At 68.4% G+C, this 18129-nt stretch overlaps 2 protein-coding genes across 4 annotated transcripts in view; both read right to left on the minus strand.

The window, feature by feature from the left end:
• Nucleotides 1–1857: 1857 nt before the first annotated feature.
• On the minus strand, nucleotides 1858–11975 carry GPR153 (G protein-coupled receptor 153). Its single transcript, XM_028511548.2, has 6 exons — nucleotides 11790–11975; nucleotides 7515–7982; nucleotides 6660–7089; nucleotides 4454–4646; nucleotides 3654–3838; nucleotides 1858–3225 (listed from the first exon to the last, which is right to left on the minus strand). The coding sequence occupies exons 2-6, from the start codon at nucleotides 7868–7870 to the stop codon at nucleotides 2578–2580; spliced, it is 1812 nt and encodes a 603-aa protein (XP_028367349.1). The 5' UTR covers nucleotides 7871–7982; nucleotides 11790–11975; the 3' UTR covers nucleotides 1858–2577.
• Nucleotides 11976–14772: 2797 nt separating this feature from the next.
• Nucleotides 14773–18129, minus strand: part of ACOT7 (acyl-CoA thioesterase 7) — a 61573-nt gene continuing 58216 nt past the window's right edge. For all 3 annotated transcript variants that reach the window (XM_028511563.2, XM_036025249.1, XM_036025250.1), the window contains exon 9: nucleotides 14773–15161. In XM_028511563.2, the coding sequence (XP_028367364.1) occupies nucleotides 15063–15161 (99 nt within the window). In that variant the 3' untranslated portion in view covers nucleotides 14773–15062. The remainder of the gene's footprint in view (nucleotides 15162–18129) is intronic.

The raw sequence follows: 18129 nt of genomic DNA on the forward strand, positions 1-18129 counted from the left end.
AAACACTAACTTCGTGTGAAACGTTTCTTCTCATTTGGCTCAGAGCGCTAGAGTGTCACCCCCATAGGCCAAGGTCGCCGGTTGGATCCTGGTCAGGGCACGTACACGAATCAACCAAAGAATGCATGAGTGGAACTACAAATGATGTTTTCCTCTGTCTCTAAGATCAATAAAAATTTTTTAAAATTCTCACTTTGAGCCGCCCCTGTCTTGCTCACGTGCTAAACCCATACTATGGGTAGGGCCCCCCACCTGATGCAGCAGGCTCGCTCCAGCGCCGGCAGGGCCGAGGTCCCGCGTCTCCCAACCCTAGGTGTGTGTTTGGGGAGGTGAGGGGTGCAGCTGTAGTGTGCCTTCTGGGCACCAGGTGGCGATCTCGCACCGCAGACCCAGGGTGAATTCCAGCCCAAACGGGCCGGCTGGTCACAGGGCACAACTGGTCCCTCGACTCCCGGCTCCAACTGCCTTGCCCTTGTCGCCCTCCTGGATGGACCTCTCAGGGGCCAGCGGTGCCTGAGGCCATCGCCCGGACAGGGCTCCTCCTGCAGTTAGGACCTTGGTGCCCACCGCACGGCTCCGGGCCTATCAAACTCTCTGTGTGGGTCCAAAGCCCGTGCCAGAAGAGGACGAGTCCATCCCAAAGGAACAGGGCGCTAGGAGAGGAATTCCGGACCCAGAGGAAGAGACAATGGAGGGGGCGGGCGCAGCCGGCCAGGGGTGCTCACGGATTCCAGAAAGGCGTTACCATGAAACCAGGCTGCAAGTGCTAGGTGCAAATGATAGGAAGTTTTTATTGGATTCTGTACAGAGGAGAACTGCTTAGTTGTCATAAAAACTGCAAACGGATCCCTGGCTTCGGGCTGGGGGGTGGCATGAAGAGAGAACCCCCTCCCCACCCAGCCCAGGGTCCAGCTGCTGCTCACCGACGCAGCGAACGGGCCTGGAAGCTGTGCAACTTGTGAGAGGAGGCCCGGAGCCCCAGGGTCGTCTGCGGGGGTCCTCCCTGCTCTTTATTTGGTAAACACCACAATTAGAGGGACTTCCGAGTACCATGTCCCCTTGCGTGTATTGCCCTTGGATAGGAAATAGAGTGAAACCCCAGTGGGCTATGGGCCAGCCGGAGGGGGGACCGTGGTCAGCTGGCGACCTCATGGCATATCGGTCCTGGAAGGCACAGGAGCGCTGGCCGGGCTGGACTGCAGTCCTGTGCCTTGCTCCCCTGAGGCCAGCTGGTCCCCCGGGTTACCCCACGGCCGGCCTGGCACTGCAGGAGCCTCCACAGGAGAGACGGAGCCAGGCAGTGCATCCTCTCCCTTCCCAGGGGCCTCTTCTGCAGCTGGGGCCCAGCCCGAGGGGCGAGGAGAAGGGCTTGGACCCAGGCAGAATAGAGGCGGAGCGGGAGGGAGCAGTGAACAGGCCCCTGGGTCTGCTCCAGAGCCTCCCCTTTGGGGGCCACTGCATGGAGGTGGGGGGCCTGGACAGGACAGCCTCTGTACTGGCCCCGCCCTTCCAACTCAGCTGTTCCGGGGCCTCTCCCTAGCCCCTGTCTAGGGCTTCCCGCACTGAAGGCCCGGGGCCTAGAGGCTTCCCCCACCGAAGACCCAGCAGGCTCCTCTCCAGGGCCCATGGCAAAGCCCGGAGCTCCTGGGGGACAGTAAGCTCCTCCATGGGGAGCTGGGCTTGGGGGACTGCCAACAGGGACAGGAAAGAGGAGCCCCACCCACAGGGTGGGGGAGCACACTGGCCAGAAACCAGACCCTCAGCTCAGAGCCTGGGAGGTTGTAGGCCGGGATCCCTTCCAGCCAGACCTGTAGGGTCGGGCCAAAGCTGGGGATGGGCACCGGAAAAAGGAAGCCCACTCTTGCTTTGCTTCAGTCGTCCCCACCACACACCCCCGACCCGCGTGGCTGGAGTCCCAGAGGTGGCCAGCATGGTGGGGACAGGCAATGAGAAGTAATGAGGGTGAGGGCGGTAATAGTGGTCAAAGTAGGTATGGTGTCCACTCAGCGGCCAGGGCACTCGGACGAGCAGACGTCTTCAGTCCTGAGAGTTAACACGGCCACCTGCTCGTCACAGATGGGGAAACAGAGGCGGAGTGGGTCTGCAGGGAGACCTGCTCTGGGAACTCGTTTGGGCTCTGAAGGCCCTGTGCTTAGAGACCCTCTGCACCCCGCGCCCCCGAGGGGAGACAGTTCCAGCGCTGAGTGCAAAGCCGGGCGCAGTCCAGTGGCTTTGCTCCCCGCAGAGCCGGGCTTCGTTCCATCTGGTGGCGGCCCTGTCCCGGGGATCCCCAGCCCCCAACCCAGCTGTTCCAAGCTGCGCACGGGCACAGCCCGCCTTTACCCAAGTTCAGCCTCACTCTGCATCACCCAGAGATGAAGTGCCCGAGGCAGCTGTCCAGGGCAGCCGTCACCCCTCCAGGCAGTGCCTGCTTCTCGGGCGAACGTGTTGCGCCCCGCGCTGCCGCCCCGGGAGGGCGGGCACATGTCCCAGCGTCCTTGGCGAGCTCAGTGCCCCCCCTGCGCCGAGCTCCGCTGGGCAGGTGACATCTTTGGTGCTTTGGCCCGCGGGCGGCCCCTAGCTCGCGGAACCCAGCGAGTCCGAGTGCAGCGTCACGTAGCCCGAGGACTCGGACGGCGAGCTCAGGAAGCTGCTGGTGCTGCCGCCGCCGCCGCCACCGCCGGCCACTCGCAGGTCGGCGGGCTCGCCCCAAGACGCGCTCAGGGCCGTCCGCAGGGGCCGGGCGCGCGCCTGCGCAGCTGGGCGCGGCCCGGGGCTCCACGGCGCGCCGGCACCGCCAGGGGGCGCCGCGTCCTCACCGGGCTGGGCGGGGTCCGCGGCGTCGGGGACGCGCGCGGGCGGGGCGGGCGCGCGGCCCAGGGCCTGCGGCTCGCGCTCGAAGGCCGTGAGCGCGAAGGCGTCCGGCAGCCGCGAGGCCGAGGCGGAGCGGGCGCCAGGCCCGGGGCGGCAGCGCGGGCTGCTGGTGGGCGAGCTGCGGGCCGCGGGGCGCAGCGGCAGCAGGCTCTCGGCCGAGCGGCGGCGCGGGCGGAAAGGGGGCGCGTCCCCCGCGAAGGGCAGCAGGCTGTCGCGGCGCCGGTCGGGCCCGGCGGGCAGCACCAGGGCGGCCAGGTCCTCGCCGGAGCCCCAGCGCGGCAGGACGGCGGGCAGCGGGACCGCGGCCCACAGGTCCGCGTCTTCGTGCGAGAAACGTCGCGTGGGCGGGACCTGTCAGGACCGGCGGGGTTCACCAAGGCTGCCCTCCTGGAAAATAGGGACCCACGCCTCCCCACGCGGGGCCGGGTGGCTTGTGGATCAGGAACGAGGCCTGGGGCTGAGCACCCGGTTCTATTAAGGGCGAGTATGAATCTCCCCGAGACTCAGCGTTGTCATCTGCGGTTGGGGAGAAGACCCCCTGAGTGGGGTGCTGAGCCCCAAGGAAATACCACAGACGCCAGGTGCACCACTCTCCCAGGGAACGCACAAGGGGACAACGCGGCCAGGGAATGGGGTGTCCCACCTGCACTGGCTCCGCATGTGGGGAGAGTGAAAGCCGTTCCCCTGGGGCAGTGGCAGCCATGAGACAGGCTCCGAGGGCACCAGCTGGAGGTCAGGATGCCCCTCACCCCCGAGTTCCGAGCCCCGCCCGTCCCTACCTGTAGGTACTGCATCTTGTCCTCCTGCAAGGGCCCCAGCGGGCAGATCTGGGGCAGGCCGGCCTCCAGGGACAGCTCGTAGCTGGCCATCCTGTCCAGGGCCACAAAGTCGCCTCCGTAGCCGTAGTCAAGGGAGCGCTCCAGCACGAGGTCCGGGGGCACACCGCCACCCTCCAGGCTGGCGTCTGCAGGGCGGGGCAGCATCTTACGGCTTCGGGAACTTGGGGGCACCCCAGAGTGACTCCAAGGACTCCCCCAGACATGCACAGGGCAGAGGGCCGGTTAGAGGAAACAAAAAAGGTCAGGGTCCTGGGTTCAAATCCCGACTCTGCCCCCTTTCAACTGTGGGACTGGGGAGGTCACCCACGGAGCCAACTCCCCTGTCAACAGGGGTGCAGCCTGAAGTCACCTCATGGGGCTGGAGGAAGCTAAATGCACACAAGGGGCGGGCGGTGCCTGGCACTCGGCAAGGTCTCAGTTTAGGGTGACACCGTCACTGCTGGGGGAGGCCGGACCCAGGTCTGCAGGAGCCACCGGGACCACCCCCACGGTCGGAAGCTCTGAACACAAGCTGTCCGGTGTCCACAGCTGCTGCCTGGGGCAGCAAGCAGGACAGGAGGGAGCTCCAGGGGACACTGTGGCTCCTTAGGGGTTCCAGCACATTTGGGGGTGATACAAGGGGTGTTTGGCAGTTGACAATGGGCATCACCTCAGTGCCATGGGGTGGTCACCATGCAGCTGTCATCCCAGTGACTCCAGTGACCTCCCCCAGAGGGTCCCCAGGGGCAGGGCATTCTCACCATCATCCGAATCCTCGTCGTTGGCCATGAGGGCCATGCACTTCTCCCAGACGGCCTTGAGGTCGGCCCGGTAGCGGTCGCAGGCCCAGAGGAACATGGGCAGCAGGAGGGCCTGGGTCACCGAGCACCATAGCACACACAGCGCCATCCAGGGCGCCGAGGCATCTGCCCGCAGGCTGCTGAAGCTCACCACCTGTGGGCACAGCACTCGGCCTGGCACCCGGCAGGACCCCAGCGCACCTCCCCCCTCCTTCCCAGACTCAGCCCTGCCACCGCCTGGATGGCAGGTCTGCCCCCCCGCCAGCAGGGGGGCTGGTGGCAGTAGGCTGAGCACCAGGCTCCGGGGTGAGAAAGAGCCAGAGCATGGCGTAGCAGCCCCTACCCATGGAGAGCAGCTGGCTTCCCCGGGGAAAGAGTCACAGCCCCAAGTACAAGTACACAGGGGTCCCTCACAATGTTGCAGGCAGCACGGGGTGCCATCCCTCCTGTCACCCTCAGGACGGCCTGAGGACAGAGGGGGGGGCATGGGTCACCGCCCCCTTTTAGGGAAGAGGAAACAGGCTCAGAGGGCCAGGGCTCAGGCCTCCCAGTTCAGGGACCACCCTGCCCTCCTCGCTCTGCATGGCCAGCCCCCTCCTCCGCCCTGCCCCTCCCCATGGGTCTAGGCCTGGGACCCCCAGGGAGAAAAACAGAGCAGTTTCTGAGGATCAGAGGGTCCAGCCAGGTGCCCCCCCCCAGTCAGAGAGGTTCTGCACAGGGGCCAAGTGCCCCCCAGGAAGGTGCCGAGTCTGTCTGGGGCTCGGTTTCTTCCCCTGAGACGTGAGCCAAGAACTCCCCCCAGCGCAAGGCCGAGATTCCCGACGCTGTGCCCGGCCTGCAGTGCGGGGTGGGCTCCGTGAACGCCCCCCATTCCTGCACTGAAGAGAAGCCCAGGTGGGGGGGCAATTTCACACACACTCCTTCCCTCCCTCAGCACAGGGCTGGGGACGCCGGGCCCCACTGCACACGGAGGGCCCCGTCCACACTGGGGGGTCCTGGGCCCCCCAAACATGGCGCCACAGGTGGCTGGGAGCTGCCATCCCACTGTCAGCTTCTGCAGCTTGTGTCCTACAGCAGCGGTCCCTGACATCTGTGGCACCAGGGACCAATTCTGTGGAAGACAATTCTTCCACGGACGGGAGGGTGGGGGGAGACAGGAGGCCGCTCACCTCCTGTGTGCCACCCGCCCTGTTCCTCCGGCCTGTGGCCTGGGAGCTGGGGACCCCTGTCCTACAATGTCCCCAGGGACACAGCCCTACCCGGCTGCTTGGGTGAAGCCTTCCTCTGGCTGGTCCTTGTCCCTGCCCCCCTCCCTGTCCTGCTCCTGACCCTCCAAGGGGCTGGGCTGGAGACCCGTGGGTGGGGTGGCTTGGCTACTGGGTCCGGACTTCATTCTCAGGCCAGGCCCCAGGCTGGCCTGACTGGCAGGAGCCCAGGTAGCCTCACTAAACCTTGGACCCTGCTGGCAAGGCCTTCCTCAGACCAGCCCTCACCTTGACCTTCCGCAGGCCCTGGGATCAAATGTGACTCCCCAGCAGTTAGTCAGAGACTGCCCCCCGCTCTGACGGATAGTCAGGACCAAAGCCGACCCTGCTGCCCCAAGGCCCCACTCTGTGCGTCCCAGGCCCTGCACCCCCCAGGGAGCCTGTGGGCACCTCCATCCCCTCGGCACCGCACGGGCCTGGCTCAGGGGAGAGAGCCCCCTGCAGTGTGGCAGAAAGACCCTGGGCTGTGAAGTCACCTGAGGGGAGCTCAAGTCCCGCTGCGGCCACCCTGACTTTGGGTGGGTCATTTGCCTCTCTGAACCTTGGTTGCCAAGCCTGTAAAATGGGGATGTGGATAATGCCCCCCCCTTAAAAGATTGGGTGTGACTGGCTGGTGTGGCTCAGTGGATTGAGTGCTGGGCTGCGAATCAAAGGGTCGCTGGTTCGATTCCCAGTCAGGGCACAGGCCTGGGTTGCAGGACCAGGTCCCCAGTAGGGGGCACGTGAGAGGCATCCACACATGGATGTTTCTCTTCTTCTCTTTCTCCCTCCCTTCTCCTCTCTCTGTAAGTAAATAAGTAAAATCTTAAAAGATCAAGCGAGAGGAGGCCAGCACCCGCTGCCTGCTGTGTGCCCACCCCGGGGCCGCCCGGGAGCCCGCGGCCCCCGACGGGCGCACCCACCAGCACGGGGAAGCCCATGAGGCAGTCGTAGATGAAGACGATGGCGGCCACCAGGCCCGTGATCTGCAGCGAGGTCTTGGCGGGCTCGGAGCCGTCGATGGAGGAGCGGCGCTTGCCCTGCGCGTCCTCCACCACGATGGTGGGCACAGTGAAGGCGCGGCGGCCCGCCCGGCGGCCCCCCGGCCCGGCCAGCGTCTGGAAGAGGGCGATGGCCGTGCAGACCACGCCGGTGGCCACGCTGCCTCCCACCAGCAGCAGGAAGCAGACGCCGAAGCCCAGGCCGATCTCGGCCACGATGAAGCGGCAGCCGTGGGCGTAGAAGCGCTCGCTCGTGTCGTGCCAGCCGACGGCGGGCAGGGCCGACAGGAGGAAGGACACCGTCCAGATGCCCATGACCGTGTGCACCGCCTGCTTCTTGGCATTGCTCAGCCTGGCATGGGGTGGGGGTGGGACAAGGGGACGCGGGGTCACTCACGGGGGTCCCCGCAGGCCCCTGGGGACCCGAGGAGGATCTGCAACTGCCCTGGCCCCCGGTACGTCACAGGCAAGCCACAGCCGGCGTGGCGGGCTTTGTCCCTCGCCCAGGGACACGCATGCACACTGTCACATGTCCTTCTCATCAAGCAGTTCTGTAATGGACACCGCACGCCCGGGGGTCCCGACGTGTGTGTGCCCCTGCAGCCCAGAGCAGCCCCCCTGAGCCTCCCCGCAGGCCCCCGGCACAGCGCGGGCGCGGCACCCCCCACGGGGCGTGGTCCCCACGAGGGCACGGTGCAGCCACAGCCGGCGGTCTTTGTGCGCATGCCCACAGGCCCCTCTCCGAGCACGGCAGCCGGTGGGGCGCCGGGAGCTCACCGGTAGTTGACGGGCCAGCGGACCATCCACATGCGGTGGTAGGACAGGGAGGTGACGGAGAAGCAGGTGGCCAGGGTGAGGGTGTAGAAGGCGGAGACGAAGGCCTTGCAGAGGCCCTCGCTCCACTCGTAGCCGGCGCGCTGCCGCCGCAGCTGCACCACGGCGTACGTGGCGATGGGCACGGCCACGTTGAGCATGTGGGTGGCCGCGAGCGTGCACAGCAGGAACTCGAGGGGCTTCCACTTCTTCTGCTTGGCGCCCACGCTGAGGATGCCCCAGGCGTTGGCCAGCAGGGAGAGGCCCCCGCACGCCAGCCAGCCCACGGCGCTGCCGGGCGGCCGCCGCTCATCACTCATGGTGCCGACGGGAGCCGGCAGCCGGCCGGGGCATCGTCCTCGGAGCCAGGCCTCGGCGTGGGGCGGCCGCACTCACACCGGGTGGCCCAGCGACGCCTGGGGCCACGACCATCTGCAGGGGGTGAGAAGCCAAAGAGGACTCAGTGACACCCTGGGTCACAGCTCCGGGGTGCCTGGGGTGGGGGATGGGCAGGATCCCCCAGGGTGCCGTCACCCATCTGGCCCTGACTGGGGCAGGGCTGCTCCACTCTCTGGGACCCCCTGTCCACGTCCCTGGCATCTCAGGGAACGTACACAGAGGTGCCTACTAAGTGCGTTCCCTTGCTTCCACCCATGCCCGGTGCAGATGTACAAGCTGTGAGCACCTTTAGGGAACCAGCCAGGCTGGGCCCAGACAGGCCTTCTTGTGTCACGGGCCCTGGCCCTGCCCAGCCGCCAGCCCTGTCACCCGCACCTGCCCCCACCCCCCAGGCTGGCCCTTGCAAGGCTCCCCCAGGGCATCCCGGGGGCCCTCGGCGTAGCTTGTCCCACTTCCCTGGGCAAAATGGGGTGTGCCTGGGAGGGTGAGTCCCCTAACCCTCCCCCATGAGGTGGGGCTGATGGTGACCCCTTCCATGCCCACCCTGGAAAGGGCAGCCCCCAGCCGGCCTTCCACACCCTGGAGGGCCCCACACTCCCCGTGCTGGGGGTCACACTAAGCATTCTGACTGCAAGGTCCAAGCAGGGTCCTTGGGCTCGCGTCCTGCACTCTCGGGCCCAGGATGCTCCGTCCTGGGCGGCGGGGTGGGCGGGTCTCGCACACAGTGGGTGCTCCGGGTGGTGATCAGCATTACGCTGCAAGCACCTTGGGCATCATGGGCGCCCCTCCCAGGCACAGCCCAGGGCCCAGACCTCCACCCAAGGAGGACGGCTGACGGCCAGCAGGCAAAGGTGCTGGGCAGGAGGCAAATGTTGGGGGGGGGCACCCATCCTGCCGGAGGGCCGGACAGTGAGTCCCCTGCCCCCATTTCCCGGCCTGGCTGCCCTCAGCTGCCTCCGTGGGGACTGGGGCCACTCCTTCTGAGGTGGGCCCCCACGACAGGCCCCTCTGAGCAGCCTGGCGCCGTCAGTGCGGGGAGATGCTCACTGTGCGCTCTGCCTGCACGTGCCTCTTCTCACCCAGGAGCCTGTGGAATCTCACGGGCTGCGCTTCTGCTCCACGTGAGTGGTGGCCACGTGATCCCTCAGGGACTGTTTCCAGCTGTGTGGTGGGGGGGGGGGCACAGGCCACCGCAGGACTCTGGCACTCGGGGCAGAGGACTCAGCACCTCCCAGCACAGCCAGGGCCCTAGGCTTGTCTTGCCCGAGGTTCTTACTTGGGTCTACCTGTGGCCCGAGCCCCTGGACACGGAGGGGCCTCTGAGTCCAAGGGGCGTGTCTCACTCACCCCGATGTCTCTGCTGGGGGGCCCACCCAGACACCTGGCCTGGGGGAGGCGTCCATTCCGGAGCACACCAGTGCTCCTTAAGGTCCTCCTCGGGAGCTCGGGGGACTTCTGGGGTGGGGGACTTCCTTCTCAACCATGAGGCTTCTGCTCCAAGAATGGCCTTCCTTTCCCCACCCCAGACCCGGTGTGGCAGGTGGGTGGCCCTGTCAGACCCCCCAACCATCCATTCTGGTGTCCAGCAAGAATCCCTGACCTCAGCATATTGAGTCACACCATGTGGGATGAGAGCTGCTGGGCACCCCCCACCCCCCGTCTGCCAGGGACCTGACTCAGCCGGGCCTCATCTGTCTCATCTGCAAGCTGGACATGACCGTGTGCACCTGCTGCGGCTTGTCAGGAGGTTCGGCCGGGGAAGTGCTTAGAATGGGGCTGGCACACGGCAAGTGCACACCTTGGGTTTGTCGCCTGGGGGTCTGCACCAAAGTCCTCCCAGCCCGTGGAGCTACGCTGCCTCTCAAGGGCTAAGGTGCCACTTGGACTTGTGGGTGGACCTTGGACCTGCCAGTGGACACGGTCTCCCTGGCCAGCGAGCACTCAGGACGACAGCTCAGCTTTGGGGGCGAGGAGGCCACGGGGCTGCCCCAGCCCCTCAGGGTGCCTGGCAGCCTGCTGGGGGCCGGGGCAGGCACAGTGTGGGGGCCCTGCGGGCTGAAGTGATCCTTGAGTTATCCAATAGGACACTGGATTCAGCATGCACCTGGGGGGCCGGCATCTTTTCCCACCTGTACTGGGCCCCCGCAGCCAGCAGAAGGGGAGGCCTTCCGTGGGATGCCCCAGCAGGGTGTCTGAGCCACCACCCTGGTGCGGGGGGCAGGGCGGGAGAGGAGCCACCAGCTGCCACTGGGGCAGCCCCTCCCGAGCCCGGTGATCCCCTCGCTTCGCGTCTGGCACCTCCCTGCAGGACACACGGAAGGTCCACAGGCCCGGGACCCCGCCCTGCGGGGGGAGGGGGGAAGTGTCCTCCCCCCGAGAGCAGGCACACCGCCCTCAGTGAGCACCCCCAGGGATTTCGTGTGTCGTCGGACAATGTCACCGCCCCCATTTTAAAGATGCTCAGACAGAGGCAGAGAAAGGCAAAGCCATTTGCCCACACTGTCGTGTGCCGGAGCGAGGATCCAGACTCGGTTTGGCTGACAAAAAACCCTGGCCTCTCACACAAACCAACCCCCACCCGCTTGGGAACAAAGCATTCTTTGCCCTCCTAGCTACGACGGTCTCCCTGAGCCTCCCACCCATGCAGGGTGGGCCCGACTGGCCCCACGCCGCAGAGAGAAACACGGAGGCACGGAGCCCAGAGCAGAGCACCGAGGGAAGCACGGGCCGGTTTAGGGCCCGGCCCCTGAGCGCCGCGGTTCTGGGGAGGGGGCAAACGCCACTGGAGCGAGCCTGAGGAGCGTGTACACCAAGGTCTGCAAACTCGGAGTGAGAGGGGGCTGGGTCTGTGGGAGAAGGGCTCGCGCTTCCTGCAGGGTGGTGACCACAGATCACACCTGCTGTTCTTTCTCCACGGACAGGACAGCGGGTACCTGGGGCCAGACCCCAGGCTGGGCTCGCCCCCGTGAGGTCCGCCCCCAGGGCATCTCGACCTGCAGCTGGGAAGTTTCTCCTGCCTCCCACTCCACGCATCCCCACGGCCTTTCGGGATGGAGGTCCCCCACCCCCCCGCGTCAAAGAGCAGGATGCAGGTGTGACAGGCCCGGGGCCCACGAGCCCGGAAGACTCCCTCCGCAGGGTCTGCGGGCGGGGCCCTGGCGTGACGTCACGGCCTCCGGCCAATGGGGCCACGCGGCCCCAGGGCTCGATTGCGCAACAAAGAAGACCCAGAACTTGAAAGGATTCCCCGGGCTTGGCTCGCCGCCCCCAGGCTGCGCTCGGACCGCGGCGCCCAGGACCGACGATCGGTCCCCTGAGAGCAAGGCCTGGCCGCTGTCCAGGGCGGGGCTCGAAGCTCCGAGCCTCAGTGGCTCCGGCACGCTCCCCGCCCCCTCGGTCCCAGCTCCTGGGTTCTCCATTCCCCCGCCGGATCTCGCCTGCCGGTCCAGTCCCAGCGGGGCCCCCCAGCGCTGCCCAGCCCCGAGGGCGCGTCTAAGTGACGGCTGGGGGAGCCGGACGAGAGCGCGACTGCGGTTCCCAGAGGCCCCCGCGGGCTACGCTGGGCAGGGGTGGGCGTCCCCAGAAGGGCCATCTCCGCCCCGTGCAAGCATGACCCTGGGGCGGCGCTGCTAAGCCCGGAGGCTGGGGGAGGAAGGAAGGGACTAGCCCCGGGGAAGTTACTCCAGAGGTCCCCAAGTTGGGGGGTGCGGTGGGGGTGGCAGCCCTAAGCGGTGCCCGAGGCCCCTCGGACGGACGCCGCGACCCACAGACCGTGGACAGCCCCTCCCCGCCCAGAAGCCCTCGCCCCCGCTCGCCCCCGAGCCAGGGCGCTGCTCTCACCGCGCGTTCGGGAGCCCGGGGCTCCTGCTCGCTGCTCCCGCCTCCGGCTCCGGCTGTGGCTCCCGAGCTCCCGGGCCGAGCGCGGGTCGCCAGGGACCGAGCGAATGGCTGGCAGCGGAGCGGCCCGAGGGCCGGAGCATCCTGACAGCCGCCGCCGGTGGCCGGCGCGCCCGTTCGGCTGGGTTCGGCCCCGCCGCCCCTCCCTCTTTTCCTCCCTCCCCGCGCGCGCCGCCGTCACCACCGCGCTCGGCTCGCGCCGCCCGGCTGGCTGAGCCCCGCGGCCGGAGGCGGGGGGCGGAGCAGGGCGCCTGCCTCCGCGGGCGCCACCGCGCCGCCCCTCGGATCGCCTCGCCCCCACCCCCCGAGGCGCGGCCCGCCGTGGCCGTCCGTCCGAGTGTCTGTGGGTCCGCCGCCCCTCCCACCCGCGCCACGGGGCTAAAAGCCGCCCTAGGGAGACCAGCGCCTCCAAATCACCCAGACCACGCGGTGGCCCCTCGCTGCCGTCTTGGGTCGGTCCACCCTCCCGACGCCAGCTCGGACCCCTCCTGGGGATGACCCGGGCCTGGAGCCAAGAGGGCCCGTGACAGGAATGGGCAGTGGGCACCTAGGACCAGGGGCGGGAGGCTCGGGAGGCCTTCCCAGAGGAAGCCACAGCTAAGGTGAACAGTGGGGCAGAGGTGGAGAGCAGCCGGTGGGGGCCCTGAGGACGAGGGACTTCTAGGAACCCCGGAGTCCTTCTAGGAATGGGACAGGAAGAGGGGAGGCAGGGCCAGCGGAGGATTCAGACCATCCTCTGGCATCAGGGGTCCACGGTGGGAATCAGGGGAGTGGGCCAGGGGCTCCTGAGTGGGTGTCTCCCTTTCCAGTTCCGCTCCGAAATATTCTCCAGCTGGGACCAGGGCCACGCAGTTCTTGAGGGGAGACCCAGGCTGGATTCCAGAGGCTGGGGGACATCTGGGGGGACGGCCGGTAGTGCCCTTGATAGAGCCTCCGGACACCCCTTGAATGACCAGAGTGGCCACTGGCCTCCTGGCCTCCCGTCCAGGTAGAGGACCCCACCTGCCTCTTCTAGGAAGCCCGTGGCCACCCACGCCCCGAGCACAGGGCCTCCACGGTCACCTCGGGCTGCGCACGGCCCTGCCCACGCAGCGGGGGGGAGTGGGCACCCTGTATCTGGGGGCAGGCAGCACCTGCCCAGGACAGGACTCCACCGAATGCGGCCCCTGCCGTCTGCGCTGCCCCGTAGCCGGCCCCTGCCCCCCCACCCCTCCTCGAGCAGCTGCAGAGTGAGGAGCAGCAGCTCCTGGGGGCCCCGGGCGGGGGAGCTTGGAGCCGGTCCTCTGAGACAGAAGTGAGGGCGTTTGTGCAGAGGGGCTGCCCAGCGAAGCGTGGCTGGTGCAGGGGGAGGGAGCTATGCACGCCGTGTGTGTGTGTGTGTGTGTGTGTGTGTGTGGCACCTGGGAGGACAGGCCAGCTCCCTGTCCTGGTGACCCTAGTTATAAATAGGCCACCAGCAGTAGGAGGCCAGTAAGCTTGTGCGGCATTTGTACGACAAACAGAAGATGCAGCCACCCAGAGCCTCAGGCCGTGCCTCTGCCCCAGGCCTGGGGCCTCCAGGGCCCGCCCCCCAGCCCCCCAGCCCTGCCGCTGTCCAAGGGTGCCCCCGCCCAGGGCCCCGAGGGATGAGCGCTGTGCTAGCCTGGGCTCCCCCCAGCTGCCCTGAGGGCTGCACTTCAGGTGCCTGACTTGCCCGAAGCCACAGAGAGGAGTGGTCCCACCCAGGATGACCTAGGGAGTCCGGGCCGGGGCCCATCTCCTTAGGGAGGTCATCGGTGCCCTGGGGCCGGCCTGCCTGCCTCCCCTGGGAGGTCCTGGAGCTCAGGCCCCCCTGGGGCCGGGTGGCCAGCTGCGGTTCCACAGGCCTTGGTGTGGCTGGCCCAGGCTGCCTGGGGAGACCTCTCTGCTCCCTGCCCAGGGCACTGCCAGTCTTCCGGAGGCTGGCACGGGGCGTGGGTGGAGGTGGGGAGGTCTCCAGGGGGCCGAGGGGCGCACTGGGGCTGCTGCGGCCTCCTTGGCGAGCTGTTCCCTCCTCCTGCTCCCAGGCAGGAAATAACCCCTCCAGCCGCCACCGGGGCCCCAGGCAGATTCCGGAGCTCTTGGCGGGTGTCTCTGCACATCTGGAGCTGGGCTCCCTCTCCGGCCCGAGGGGGCCCGAGGGAGGCGGCTGTTGGCAGCCAGCATCCGTGTCCTGGCTTTATTTTCGGGTCGAACCTGAGCGGGGAGTACTCTCCCAGGCCCCATCCCCAGGTGTGTGCCTGGCGGAAGGGCCTTTCTCAGCTGCAGGTGAGGCTGCCCCTGCAGTGGCCTCGAAGCTGCGGGACCGGATGCACACGGGGCTCGCGTGCACCCAACCGCACACCCACACAGGCTTTACTGACACACTCTCCCGCAGACCCCCGTCCCACAAGCCAGGCCAACAAGCCCCTCTGCTGGAATGGCTGGGGGGATTTCCCATCAGGCCGCAGCCCTGGCACCGGCCAGGAGGCTCCTGCCCAGAGTCCTTGCTTCTTGCTCTTGAGAGGAGAGCCGAGGCGTGGGGGACGCTTCTAGCGGGAAGAGGCCCCGTTGGGCTGGGCCCCCGTCTTCTGTGCACCATCTCCCTGCTCCTCACAGGCAGCCCGCCGCCAGCCACCGCCCGGGGGAGGCTGCACAGGCTCCGGGCTGCCGTCCTGAGTTAGCCGGGCAGAGGGCACTGGGGCACTGGGCGGGGCCTCGGGGCCAGGACACAGGAGGGTGGAGCCGCACCCCAGGGAGCGGGGGTGCTCCCTCCAGCCAGCAAGCCGTCAGGCACACCCTGGTGGGCACTGCCGGGCCCGGGGCTCTGGGGCATGCCCAGGAACCGGCAGCCAGAGGGGGAGGGGCGGGGTCCGGAAGGGCCGAGCCCGTGGGAACTCCCGGGACAGAAGACCACGCAGGCCCGAGGTCCAGCCAAACAGCAGCTTTATTAGCGACACTGGAGTGTTCGCGGACCGCACGGTGGCCCCGGGCCCGAGCCCCGGGCCCAGGGACCGCGGCCGCCGGGGGTCGGGGGCAGTGACATAAATAAAGCTTTGGTGTGAGGTTTCCGGGGGCGGACTAACACTGTGAGACAACACCGCACACGACACCAGCTCTCAGCGTGGGTCGGGTTTGTGGCCGACGGGGTGGCGGCTCCTCAGCGGTGAGGCGCGGGCCGCTCCGGCCGCTCGGCCCGGCCGCGGGCGGCGGCGGCACCTAGGGCTGCGGCTCCGCCGGGCCCTGCCGCTTCGCCTTCATCTGCAGGTACCGCCCTTTGCCCTCCTCGAAGCGCTTCTTCTCGTCCTCCGTCTCGGGCTGCGGGGCACACACAGAGGCAGGCAGGTTAGGGACTCGCAGGGCCTGGCCCCCCTCCGTCCACCCCTGCCTCAAACAGGCAGCAGCCAATGCGGCCAAGAGTGCAAGGTCAAGGCCACGAGGGCAGGAGAGCAGGGGACGTCTCCCCGTCCCCGGTGGGACTTGCTTTGGTGTTGCCGAGGAGACGGGGGGCTCCCGTCCTTCCCCCGTGGCCAGAGGCCGCCGCTCAGCAGAGCGGCCGGGCTGGCCCTGGCTCCGGGGAGGAGAAGGGGCCGTGACCCCCGCCGCTAACACCCAACCACCCAACTGGGGGGAGAGAAGCCGGGCGCCAAGGCCCAGCTCGTGTGCGTCTGCCCGTGGGCTGCCCGGGAGAGCTGCGGGGCTGGGGGCGGGGCGGTGGGGCTGCTCAGAGCGTGGCGGTTTTCCTCCTGGTGATGGAACGTTCTAGAGCCGACGGCGGTGAAGGCGGCCGGAACTCTGCGACTGCACGCGAGCCCTCCGACGGCTCTCCGTCACGGGCCGAGCGCTGCGTGCGGCGTGCAGCTGTCTCAGTAAAGCTGCTCTGAACCGGGGCCACGGCGGGGGCGAGCACACCTCCCCGCAGCTCACGGTGTGTCGGAGGGGGGGTTCGGGTGCCGGTGCCCACCCCCAAACCCTGGCACTCGAGGGGCTGCGGGGTGGAAGAAACCTCGCTTGGTGAAACCAGGCACTGCCTGCCCCCCTGGCCGCCTTGGCCCCGCCTCAGCTCCCTCCCTCCCCGCCCAGCCCGGGAGCACACAGGACCACCCCCCCTCCCCCTCCCCGATGCATGAGCAGGCACCTGCGGCCCCCGCAGCCGACCACCTAGCTGGCAGCACACCCAGACCAGGCAGGCTGTGTGCACGCGGGAGGGTGACCGCAGCGTGGCCGGAGGGTGAAGTGCGGCAGTGCCAGAGGGTCGAGGGGGCCAGGTGCGGGGAGGGTTCCTGGAGAGGCCCTGGCCCACGGGCGGCCCCCAGGGCCCTGTGTCGACAGCAAACCGCAGGGCCGGGGCCCACAAGAGAGACCAAGCCACCCCGGGAGCGGCCTCCTTGGGAAAGGACAGAGGACGGATCGGCTGAGGGCCAGCCCCGGGCAGCCCCTTCCACCCCGTGCCTGCTCCTCGTCCACAACATGACACGAGTCCGTCCGTCCGTCCCTCCCGGGCTCTGCAGGCCCGAGCCCCAGGGAGAGCACCCACGCCGCCCCACACGGGGATCCAGCAGGCGGTGTCCCCACTGGCCGGCAGACAACGTGCCACCGGGGTGACCTTCAGGTCCCTTCTAGCCCCCGGGGCCACCCAGCCCAGGGGGACGCCGCGCCAATGGCCAGGTGCCGGGAACGCAGCCCCGCGGGGAGGCCGGAGCCCAGCCCGCCGTTAGGAGCAAGGAACAAGCCAACCGATGGCCATGAGCCATTATCTCCGAGAGACACGGAAACACGTGGACACGACCTGTGACCCGAGAGCCAGGCGCACGAGGGAGGCCGGCCCGGGGCGGCGGCCGCACGGGAGTCGTGCTTCGGGGGCTCCTGCACAGGCCTGAGGGGTCCACAGCCGGTGAGAGAGGAGGAGACCGGGCCTGGCCACAAGCGCAGCTGCGGCCCGAGGAGCCCCAGCCCCTCCCCCACCGCACGCACAACCAATAACCTGGGGTGAGGGGTGGGCACGAGGGGGCACCCATGCGGGGGCAGCACGGTGCTGGGAGCAGGGTGCTGGGTCTGGGGGTGAGCAAGGGGCCCCAGGGCCCATGGGGGCCGAGCCGGTGCGGGGGGCACCTCACTGGTCTCCCCCTGGCCCACCTGTTCCTTAGGCGCAGCCGTGACGACACGGCCCAGCAGAGCTCCCCCAAGCTCGTCCGTCCTCCGGGCGGGCCCGAAGGTGGGCTGTCCCCCAGATCTCCCCTCCGCTCCCCGCTCCCCCCTCAGCACTGACAAGCCGCCCGCATCCCAGACGGGCGACTCAGACGGGCAGTTCCTGCCCGGGCTGCCAGCAGCGGGTGGTGCACACGGTCAATCTGCATGTCCGCTCGGTGCGGGGAGATGCCGGTGCCCAGCACGGGCCTCTCGGCTACCTGACGCCTGACACCCCACGGCCGCTCGCCAGCGACCAGAGCGAACGCCGCCCAGCCCCGGCCAGTGGGGCTCAGCCGGCCGGGGCGTCGCTCCATCACCAGGAAGGCTGAGGGGCCAGCTCCCAGCGGGGCCCACGCCCAGCTCGGGAACGTGGGAGAGGCAAGGACGGACGTTTGTCTCCCCGTCCCCCTCCCGTCCCCTCTCTCTCGAATCCAGAAGCGTGTCCTTGGGTGGAACAAGGGACAACTGACGCTGTCTAGTGGTGGGTTGGGCCGGCTGGACGGTGCAGCCGGGGAGGAGGGGGCCAGCCTAGGACGCAGCGGTGCACGCCGGACATCCCGGGGAGCCCGGCCAGGCCCTGGGGCAGCGTCCGGCTGGCGTCAGGGCGTCGGGTGTCCACCCTGCGAGGACTGCCTCTCGGGGTGCTGGCGGCCCTCCTCACCCGGCTGCCCCCCCGGATGGCTTCTGGCCAGGCCAGCTCACGGAGACGGTCAAGGGCAGTGAGGCTCCCGCTAACGCCTGCCGGGCCGGGGTGGCGCCCCACTCTCGGGCGCAGGGCAGCGGAGTCCCTGCCGCGTGGCTGTAAACAGAGCTGCCAGCCAAGTGACTGAGGGGGGCCGCCACTTCCCTGCTGGGCGAGGAGCGGTCGAGACAGATGGCTCCCCGCACGCCGCCCCACCCACGGCCCAGCTGCCGACTCCCAGCGCCCGGCTCCCTCCTTCCGGCAAAGTAAATAAATACATAAGTTGTTGGCTGTTGCTGTGTTTCCAACCGGGGGGTGGAGGCGGCGGGGAGCGGGAAGCTCCACGGTGGGAAGTCACTTCTTCCAAGAGCCTGGAGCCGAGAGCAGGGAGAGGAGCCGGGGGCCAGTGGCAGC

The sequence above is a fragment of the Phyllostomus discolor genome, chromosome 5, assembly GCF_004126475.2.
Source record: "Phyllostomus discolor isolate MPI-MPIP mPhyDis1 chromosome 5, mPhyDis1.pri.v3, whole genome shotgun sequence".
Lineage (NCBI taxonomy): Eukaryota > Metazoa > Chordata > Mammalia > Chiroptera > Phyllostomidae > Phyllostomus > Phyllostomus discolor.